A 10904-nucleotide genomic window follows, 5' to 3' on the forward strand; every position below is an offset into this window, starting at 1 on the left:
TGTAAATGAGTGTGCATCTTTCGTGTTGATTACAAGCTGTTTGAATCTCCTGCCTGGGTCCACTCTTTGGTTCTCCTTTGAGATACCGTCCTGCTCTCTCTGCCTCAGAGGATCAGCACTGCCACACACTGCCTAATGCCTTACTTCATTTTTCTTTTGCTAATATTGCAGCTTTAGAGAGGGTGCAGCACACGTGAGGACCTAAGTGCACCTGTATCTTTTTTTTTGTTGGTGCTTCCAGTTTATGTAGATCCAGCTTTTCCTGGGGCTACAGTGCCAGATCCTTTGTGCAGGTTCCTGTGGTTCCTTCCCTCCCCATTTTTGACTCCATAGGAACCAGAGCAATCATTTGCAGCACTGGGCCTTGCCCTAGTCCCCCCCCCTCCCTCTCCAGAAGGCAGTACAAATGGCAGGAAATTTTTTCACTCCACTCACAATCAAGTTCTGGAATTTATTGTCAGAGGATGTGGTTAAGGCAAGTAGTGTAGCTGGGTTTAAAAAAGATTAGGAACAGTTCCTGGAGGAGAAATCCATTAACGGCTATTAATCAAGTTTGCTTAGGGAATAGCCACTGCTATTAATTGCATCAGTAGCATGGGATCTTCTTAGTGTTTGGGTAATTGCCAGGTTCTTGTGGCCTGGTTTTGGCCTCTGTTGGAAACAGGATGCTGGGCTTGATGGACCCTTGGTCTGACCCAGCATGGCAATTTCTTATGTTCTTGTGAGAAGTCCTTACTCCTGGAGGCGTTGAGCATGGTCACTGCAGCATCCCCGCCCCCAGGCGGCCTAAGGAGTTGAAGCCAGCGGCGGGCGTTGAACACAGATCCTCTGCGTGCCAGCACTCTGCCTGAACCATGGGATCAGGCCTGAATTTTTACTTTGGTTTTTTATTAATACTTTAATATAACCTTTTGAGGATAAAAAAGAGCTCCCCTCTCAGTGCTTCACATTGTGTGTTCAGTACCTAGAAATTTTATTTCTTCCTTGTGCTATTCCACTCGAGGCTATATTGGGCTGCAGCCACTCTTCAAATGCTGAGTTCTTTGTCCACAACGGGTGGACAGCTGTACTGGTAACTGTGAAAAGGGGAGTGATTCAGGGATCGCTCTTAAGCCCGATATCTTTCATGAGAGGGAACGGTTTTGCCTTTTTGTATCTGACACTGCAAAAGCGCAAACGTCCCTGAAGGAGCAGCTGAAGAAAAATTATCCACACAGGCTGAAGGAGGGGTCTTAGTTTGGCAGTTAAGATTCAGTGGCAAATGGTGCAGAGTCCTGCGCTTGGGATGCACAAACGAATGGGTGCTTACGCAAGGTGATGAATAGCATCGGAGGATCCAGAGGGAGAAAAAAAGGGTGCTAAGGTGGCCAGAGCTGGGAGGCTGCTTAGGGAGAGGTAATAACGCCTCTTTACAGGGCAGAGGCAAGGCCTCGAAAAAGTGCTGGGCTTAGGGCTGGAGCCTGCCTCTCAGAGAGGCTACAGCCCGTTCAAAGAAAGGCAGCCAAAATAGGGCAGGGTTTATTCCAAAAGTCCAATGAGATGAAAGGAATTTAATATGGATGACCTGTAACAGAAGCGAGATAGGAGGGTGGTGGGGAGAAATGTGATAATACATTTCAGGGAATTAAATTACTTAAGCCAAGCCTCTTCATCAAAACAGCAGCAGAAAAGGCCCAAATGGTCCATCCAGTCTGCCCAGCAAGCTTATGGTAGCTATCACCCTGCTTCCCAGATTCCCAGAGCATAAAAGTCTGGGCCCGCGTGGGTTGCTGTCAGAATCCAGTGGAAAGGAAGGTGTGGAACTAGAAGTCATGGTGAGAAGCATCCAGGAACAATGGCAGGATGTATTTTGGCACAGAGAGGGTGATGGAGGCTGGAGATATCCTACTGGAGGTGCTAGTGAGGACAGGTCGATAACGGACTTAATAAAAAAAAACCAAAAGATGGGATAAACAAAGGATGCTTAGTGCCAAGAGCGTGGTAATGAGGGCACTGGCTGAGCGACAGTCGCAGCCCAGGGTCACGTGGGGAAACCTGCCCAGAGCAGCAGTTACAACCCTAAAAGGGACAGAGTGGTTGGTACATAGGGCACTCCTGCCCTTTGGTCATCCAATGTTGGGATGGGATTTTTGGACGGACTGCAGCCCTATTGCATTGCTAATTACTGAGAGATCCGCAGCTACGGTCGTAACACATCAGAATAGACTCTTGCATTGAGAAGCGTTGGCCGCTAGGTGCATGTTGTCATTATGGTAGAAAAGGGATACAACAGCATCGGTGGCGTTACTAGTCCTGAGGCTGAAAGTGGCTCCGTTTTTTCCATATGAACAGGCAGGAGACATGATACTATCACTAACCTCACGCACATTTGATCACCTTTCCACAGATGGCTGCAGTGATCCGTTAAATCCAAAGGAGAGGCAGAGTATGCCACGTGTACTGTCTTATGGCTGGCTGCTCTGGAAGCTACTGAACAACATGGCTTGTGGTATTGTTAATAGAAAGAAACGTTTACAAAAAAAAGGGCCAAGAGTGTGAATGGGAGTTAAATTGCATTCTCACGTAGAATCCAATTCAGGTCACGTGCATAAAATTGTAGCTGGGCTTTTTCTGTGTTATCATTTACTCTGTTTTAGCCAATGTATGAAAATGAAATAGCTTTGGCTATATAAAAAAAAAAAACCGAGAGGGTGTGGCCCCAGCAGAACAGGTCCATCTGCTGCTGTGCAGTAGGAAATCCTTAGTAGGGCAGCCTCGTGCACCCCGTCCTTAATGAGCATCTTACAGCTTCCCACTATCCACCCCACAGGGAGGGATGGGAACACGTTCCCAGTGCCCCGCTGCTCTAAACCACTTCCACCTTTTACAAAATACAGCAATGCTGCCGCTGCGGGGGGGATCGTGCCCTTCTCCCACAGGCAGAGAGGAGGGGGTAGTTTAACACTGTCTGGTCCTACAAGACGACCACGCTGGCCCCTCTGTAGGTGTAGTGGGCATTTACCTTTAGTACCTGTTATCTTTGAAAGAGGACCCAGAAAAACAGGTTTGGAAGCTTTTTTGTGTGTGTTTTAATAGCTTTGGCACATGACCCCAGTGCAGTGGTTTGTTTACTGCCACTGGAGGAGGATGAGAAACAGGATACTTAGCCCTGTAGTATGATGGAGAGATTTACCTAACACAAGTTGTAAAAATGTACATATTTTTTTAAATTCATGCTTTCCGCACCCTGGTTCCTTGCTACTGTTTCCGTCTGAGGCCAAAAGGTGGCGCCACATTGGAGATGAAGATGACATCTAAGCTGAGCAGTGCCAGGCCACACATAACTTCATTTGAAGACTCCTGCGAGCACAGTCCCTACATTCAGCTTGTCTCATGGTATAAATGTGGCACATGGGCCACTTCCATCACAAAGAGATTCTAGAGCTGGTACCAGTGCCAGCTTATAAGGGACAAGCTGGGCCGGGCAGTGAAATCCTGTATTCTTTATAACAACAAATACAAGCTCATGCATCAAGTGAGGTAAAGAGCAGGACTAGTTTAGCCTGACTCTTATGCGATGGGATTGTTATCAGCCATACAGTGAAGCCAGAGGACTAATCCAATTCTCTGTCTTGAAGCTGGCATGTTAGGAGCTCCTCCTAGCAGGGGATTAGGCACACTCGCTTACCTGGAAACAGGTGTTCTCCTAGGACAGCAGGACGTTAGCCCTCACAGGTGGGTGACGTCATCGGACGCAGCCTGGCACGGAAAACTTCTCAAAGTTTCTAGAAACTTTGGCCAGCAGCCTGAGCCTGTTGCTGTCCACCTTCAGTCTCTTCTTTTCCACGGTGCAGTCGGCTCGCGGTCCGTGGAGCTCCAATTTTTTTGAATCGCCTTTCGGCTCTAGCGGATGTCGTCAGCCAAACGTGAAGACTACGATCCTGTTTGTCCTAGGAGAACTGTGAGTTTCGCTCCTTTTTTTTTTTCCCCCCCCCAGAACAGCTTGGGCAAGAATGTTTGTGAAAGGTGCAAAATAGAAAAGCACGAATGCAAGGTTTTTATATTATCTCAAAATATAAAATAGGACCCCCTCCCCCCCCCCCAAGCTCTGGGTGTGTTTACTCCTGCACACAGGTACTTTTTTCAACATCGGCCGCTCCTGCTACACTTAACTGAGAGAGAAAGGGGGTAAATAAAGAAATATTTATCAGATAACCCAGCCTAGCCCATGCTTCCAAGTGCCTCCCTCCATTTCCACACGGTCATGGCAGGCTTTCTGCACCGCTGAGCAACCGTCTGTTCTGGCCACAGATACATCTTCATCTCTAGAGCAAAACATTCTGGGATCTATAAATCAGGTACTGGTGGTCCTTTTACAAAAAACTCTCATTTCCATGAGCGCTGCATTACAATAAAGGTTTTCCTTGCATGTAGTTACCTCTTTAGCCCAGGGGCGCAGGCAGCCCTTGCTGAGATTCAGAGGGTGGAGAGGTTGGCGGCAGTGTAGTACAGGCTCAGGCTGTTGCACCAGATGCAGGCCAGGTTGCAGAGGGAGGAGACGCTGCTGTAGAACCTGAGCTGACTCGTCAGCTTCTTGTACTTGGGGTCCGAGTCCCGGAGCCGCAGGTAGGCCTTCCTGGAGCAGAGGCCGATGTCCTGGCCCAGACCGTGACTCTGCTCCATCAGATGCATGTCGGCCATGATCTCGGAGGTCAGCTGCCCAAACCACTGAGCGTTTATTGCTGCCACCGTGACGGAGATGAAAAGAACCACGAGCTGCAGGGAGAGGGGGGAAAATGGAGGGAAGGGGGGGTCAGCCTGGCTGAAAGTAAAGAGCAGACAGCATTCTATAGGCCCAACAGATCACGCACACCAAACCTTCTGCAAAACATGGCGTGAGGCTCCTATCCAAAAAGGGACTGGGCAACAATCCCAGACTGCCTTTTGCAGGTTTGGGCTGCAACTTAAATCTGGCCCTGAGAAAATTGGAAACCATCATTTTTTAGACAGAACTTCCTTTCCTGTTTCAGCATCCGAGAGGTATAATTAAATCCCATAAGACGAAAGGGCACCAGAACTGGATTGCATCCTCTTAAAATATGTCAGGTGAATCTGGCGGAGGCACCTCACAGCAAGCCCAGGGCACCATAAATATGCAAAGTTAAAATGAATAAATCAAGTGAGGGAAGGAGCACGAGGGGGGTGGGGGAGGGGCTGCTGTGTCCCCCGGAGCAGAGACCGACACCAGGGCCAGGTGGGGTAGGACGTGAAGGTAAGGGTCGCCATGCCAGCAGAAATCAGATGCCGGAGAAAGGGTTTTCAAACTCCGGGTGACAAAAAGGCCCAAGACAGGCTGAGGGCAGAAGGTCATGCGAGAAGTGACCAGAAACGTGGCGAGAGCGCCAAAAGCACATGTCACAAGCTTGCTGGCAAAGAAATGCTAACGTTTTGAAAAGTTAAAAGGCGTGGAGGCAAAGCTTAGGTGTCTCGTGAGACAGAATTTTAGCTGAGGGTGATGAGGACAGATAGGGAGAGCAGGAGAGTAAAGTCTGCCTTACTGGTGGGAATCCAGACACAAAGCAACTTGGAAGCAGGACAGAATTATAGGAAGGAGGGGACCAGAAAGGCAAGAGAAGAGAGAAGTCTGTGTGTCTTCTACACAAACATACAACACTCCAAAGGAGCAAATTAAGACACCAAGAAGAGGTCCCGGGAGGAACAGAATTGTTGGAAGCGGGAGAGAGAGATCAGCACAAGCAAAGCGGCATCGAGCTGGAAACCAGAAAGAGCCCAGGGTTCATGGTGGCAAGAGGTGGTGAAAAGGGGGCTTCAGCTTTCTGAAGGTGAAGTGCCGGCGAGGGGGCTGCAGCAGGGAAGGAGATTACGGGACGGGCTACACATGCACCGTGCGCTCGGGAGACCAGGCAATAGGTTACAGCGTGCCGGGAGTGGGGCGAGAACCACGGGGGCAGCTGTGGCCTTGGGTACTGAAAATGATTAAACTCCCAGTGTCGCGCTGGGACCCGTTTTCTATAGATTTTTGCCACGTGCACAGAATTGGGGGGGGGGGGGAGGAGAAACAAAATAAAAGCTAGAAGCAGCAGTGGAAACAGTTTCAGTCAAAAAGCTGCTGGCAAGAGAGAATAAGTTACGTCAGCGTTCTGCGTAGTCCAGGATGTGCGTCCCTGATAAAACACCACGAGGACTGAATTATTATTTTCCCAAAAGGTGACGCCCTCCTGAGAAAGACGGGAGCAGATGACGAGTCACCAGTTACGCCTTAGGCACCTTCACAACCCCCACCGGGTAAAATCGCTAGCAGAAGGCGGCAGAATACCTGCGCGGTTTCCTCCTCGGTCAGCTCGTCGCTGGGGTGGTAGGTGGTAAAGAGGATGAGGTTAAAGAAGGCGCAGGCCGAGCCGATGTGCAGGTAGTAGGGGAAGAGGCGGCTCTGGATGAATCCGTACGTGTGGCGGGTGAGGTTGCTGCCCATCACCAGACCTGCAAGGAGAGAAGGATGGGCATCGTTTATACCGCGGCCAACCACAGGGGCGTCGCGCGCGGCACCCGTCGCCGGGCGAGAGCCCAGGGCAAGGGGGAAAAGAAAGAACAAAAGCAGGAACACAGAGTTATTAAAAAAAAAAAAGCAGAATTATTCACACGAGGGAGGGGGAGGGTGCATGGTCAGACTGTAGTGAGGATTTTATCTATACTGCTGTATTTTGTATTTATATTTTTGCACTGATGTGACTGATAACTTTAGGCCTGATTTACTGAGGCTTTTCTCCCATTCTGTGTGCAGGGGAAAGATGCTTGGTAAAGGAGGCCCTTAGATTGCTGTACTCCGCTGTAAGACGGAGAGGGAGGGATTTCCCCGTAGAAAGGTGCGGCCTAGACGTTTACAATTTTACCCTCGGTTTGTGGTTGCCTGTAGTTAATGTAGGGGGAAAAAAAAGGAAAGCACAAAAGCCACAGCAGCCTCAGCCAACACTGTTTACGGAGTCCTTGGCAGCAGGAGCTTCATTGTTCACAGACGGCACCGTGCTGGCAACGGGAACTTTCTAAATCAAAGTTAGCGGGCCGGGTCCGGCGCCAGCTTCCACTTTTCCCCTGTGGTCAGTACTGCGGGCCACCCTCTAGCCCCCCCAGAGACACCCTGGCTGCCTCTTTATATAAGGGCTCTGCTCTGCCTGGACTTGGTAGCGGGCCGTGCCCCGCGCAAAGGGAAATACCGGCCTCCTACCTGAAATAAAGGTGACCCAGATCTGCATGCCCCAGAACGTGGAGAGAAACACCAGCTGAAGAACTTTGGCAGAGAAGGGGGGCTCTGTGGCTGTAATCATGGTGGTGCCGAGCAGCTGGTGGTGGTGGTGGGAGGGGGGGTCTCACGGCTGGAATTCTTGTTCCGAGTTACGCCGCCTGCACCCGGGGGTCAGAAAAATCAGTTAGAATCAAAAGCCAAGAAACAGGTTTCTAGATTTCTGCTCCCTACCTTCCAAAACCTAGGGAAAAAAAAAAAAAAAAGCGTTAGCTTCTAATGAAAAGGTATCACTTTACAGTTTCCCCATTGACCTTTTACTTCCCTGCATCCATGTGGGCCGACATGACAAGCGTCCCCAGCAAAAAGTACAGTTTCTCAATGGGGAGCCAGTTTCTCCCAGAATTTCAACAGCTGGAAGGCCGAGGCTCCCGTACCACCAGGCGTGTGGAGAAGAGGCGCTCATGATGGACCCCTCTGGGGAGCCCGATGTAACATGCGGCAGAAAGGAGGCGCTGGGGGAAACTGGGCGCCCAGGAGAGGTGGCTGTCAGCGGGTTGGCAAAATGACACTCGTTAATTAAGCGTCCCTTTCCCTAACCTGACTGCCAGCACACTGTTTTTTGGTTTTTACAGCTTTCCTTTCTGTGTTCCTCTGATTTAATACTGCCATGATATTAAGTCAGAGAAAGTACAGAAAAGCAGTATTTTCTGTAAACTTTTTGGGCTCCTCAAAAATTAACAGTTGTTCCGGGGCAGGCGCTAATTTTTGAAGGTAAACATGTGCGCGTCGGGCACACTTTTTTTTTTGCGCATCGGGGGGAAAAATAGCTAATAGCCTCATCAACACGAATTTACATGTGATGAGCGCTATTAGCTACGCACTCTACTGAACGTGTGTTTTGGACGCGCTGATCCCCATTTTGTTTTGGGGGTTATGGACACGCATCCAATACCATGTGGAGCCGTGTGCATTGGCCTGTAAGTGCTGAACCTGTAAACTGGAGAAATTACTTACCTGATCATTTCGTTTTCCTTAGTTATGTTCCCCTGCCAGCAGATGGAGATGGAGTCAGGTTTCAAAGCTGGCATCACCCTAGATCAGGGGTCAGGAACCTATGGCTCTTTTGATGGCTGCATTGGGCTCGCAGACAAATCTTCAATAAAAAAGTAAAAATCTAACAAAATCCCCCACCCTCCTGACGCCCCCCCAAGACCTCCAAAATTAATTTACTACAACCCCCCCCCCCCCCTCAAGACCTGCCAAAAGTCCCTGGTGGTCCAGGAACGATCTGGACTTGGGCTGTCGGCTGCCAGTAGTCAAAATGGCAGCGACGGCCCTTTGCCCTCACTATGTCACTGGGGTCGACCAATGGCGTAGGTAGCCCCTGTGACATAGTAAGGGCAAAGGGCCGTTGGCTGCCAGTAATCAAAATGGCGTCGACGGCCCTTTGCCCTTACTATGTCACAGGGGCTACCGTCGCCATTGGTCGACCCCAGTGACATAGTGAGGGCAAAGGGCCGTCAACGCCATTTTGATTACTGGTAGCCAACGGCCCTTTGCCCTTACTATGTCACAGGGGCTACCGCTGCCATTGGTCGACCCCAGTGACATAGTGAGGGCAAAGGGCCATCGCTGCCATTTTGACTACTGGCAGCCGACAGCCCAAGTCCAGGAGATCGCTCCCGGACCCCCGCTGGACCACCAGGGACTTTTGGCAGGTCTTTGGGGGGGGGGGGGGGTCAGGAGGATGGGGGTTGTAGTAAATTAATTTTGGAGGTCTTGTGGGGCATCAGGAGGGTGGGGGGGTTTGTTAGATTTTTACTTTTTTATTAAAGATTTGTCTGCGAGACCTGGACACCCGCTAGATCACCAGGGACTTTTGGCAGGTCTGAGGGGGGGGGGGGGGTTAGGAGGATGGGGGGTTGTAGTAAATTATTTTGGCAGGTCTTGGGGGCATCAAGAGAGTAGGGGGTTGTAGTTAGTATGGCTCCCATGGAATTACATTTTAAAATATGGGGCGTTCATGGCGCTCTCGGCCAAAAAGGTTCCCGACCCCTGGGATATAGTGTCCGCAGGACAGGTTAGTGAAGGCCTGCTGTTGGGCCAGACCTCTCCAGAGCTGAGCTTCCAGTTCTAGTATTTATTTATTTATTTATAGGTTTTTATATACCAATAACCGTTTGCACATCGTATCAGTTTACATAGAACATATAATAACGAGAGCGCAATTACATGGAATGATTTGATTGCATAGCATGGTAAGAGAAGGTACATAACATTAAGAAGAGAGTACATAACTGCTGAAATAAATATATATATTAGTAACTATATACAAAGTTGTACAAGGAGATGAATAGGCGAGGAGGGGATTGTGTCATCTCGAGCAGAAAAGTTAGCAGATGTTTTCGGGGGGCGGTTGGGGCAGTAAATGCATAAAATTGGGGTTGGGGGGGGGCGGGGCGAGGTAGTCGCTGCATCCAGGAGTGCATACACCAAATTCTTAGGGGCGGGGGAGATAATAAACCGAATTAGCAATGTACAAAAACGAAATCACAGAAATAGTTGCAAAAAAAAAAAAAATACCGGGGGTGTGTGTACGTAATTGACCCTTCACACCTCCCCTCCCCTTCTCTGAGAAGGCACCCGTGGCTATATTTGTCTTAAAGAAAACTAGATTATGTTTAGATCATTATCAGTTTTGGATAATTCCAGTGAAAAGTATTTCAACTCCCAAGGAATCCGGGTAATGCTAGATCGAACACACATCAGAATGAAGCTGATTTATTAACAAGTTTCACTAGGAGCTACAGCAAACTTCTTATTCAATGCGTCTGGTCCAGAAAAACTCTATCCCTCCCCCCAAACCCGAGCACAAGCGCATAGCGCCCAACAGATCAGGGACAGAAGCACTTTCTAAATGCAATCGCACAAAACAAAGCTTGCAGCCTACCAAAGAAACAAACCTCTCCGTTTTTGGCTACCACAAATCTCGTCCTGTGCCGCCGGAGCTGTTCCTTTGGTCTCTCAATTCCGGGCACAGAGCGTGGGACAACCCGGCGGAGTTACAGCGCTTCCGGCCCACCTAACTTAACTCTTCCCCTACTTATACAAATGACGCACAGACCCCGGGCGTAACCCCACAGATCCGCGCCTGAACCTGCAGACCGACTGAGGTCAATCTGATTGGTCTACAGTGCTGCCGATGTTTGCCAAGCTCTGATGCTGCACCAGTAGGAGATCTCAAGAGAGCCCACGTGGTGCTGCACTTTGCAGGAACTCTGAAGCTAAAAGGTAGCCATCTTGGATGTGGGAAAAGAGGCAGGAAGGGCTGCGCCTCGTGGGCGAGTTTTGTCTCCCCGGTGGCAGTAGCAACTTTAGTATATGGGAGTAATTGATTATTCCGTGACTCAGGGAGAACGAGTTGTATCACTTCTGGTTTTTGCACCACTATAGTCATAAAGTTCTCATTTCCCTGAGTAAGAAAGCAGATCTACGGTTCTAGGTGTGTAATGGGGACACAGCAAACATTTTATCTAGCAGTATTTGTGAGCGAGAGGGAACGAGTGAGCCAATGAGCATTTGTTTGAGCGTGTGACACGGTGAGCATGTGTGTGAGAAGGAATATAAGGGAGTTTATGTGAGAATGAACGAGTGTTAGAGAAGG

General features: G+C 49.5%; 1 protein-coding gene across 3 annotated transcripts; it reads right to left on the reverse strand.

Moving 5' to 3' along the window:
- Positions 1-2060: 2060 nt before the first annotated feature.
- On the reverse strand, positions 2061-10383 carry LOC115100209 (transmembrane protein 205-like). Of its 3 annotated transcripts, none has more exons than XM_029618530.1 (4): positions 10204-10383; positions 7223-7481; positions 6317-6480; positions 2061-4755 (listed from the first exon to the last, which is right to left on the reverse strand). In XM_029618530.1, the coding sequence occupies exons 2-4, from the start codon at positions 7320-7322 to the stop codon at positions 4456-4458; spliced, it is 564 nt and encodes a 187-aa protein (XP_029474390.1). In that variant the 5' UTR covers positions 7323-7481; positions 10204-10383; the 3' UTR covers positions 2061-4455. The 3 variants fall into 3 exon arrangements, with proteins under 3 accessions (XP_029474390.1, XP_029474389.1, XP_029474388.1); XM_029618529.1 differs by having other exon boundaries at positions 7223-7398; positions 10191-10382; XM_029618528.1 differs by having other exon boundaries at positions 7223-7398; positions 10204-10380.
- Positions 10384-10904: the final 521 nt, after the last annotated feature.

The sequence above is a fragment of the Rhinatrema bivittatum genome, chromosome 10 (assembly GCF_901001135.1).
Source record: "Rhinatrema bivittatum chromosome 10, aRhiBiv1.1, whole genome shotgun sequence".
NCBI classification, from domain to species: Eukaryota; Metazoa; Chordata; class Amphibia; order Gymnophiona; family Rhinatrematidae; genus Rhinatrema; species Rhinatrema bivittatum.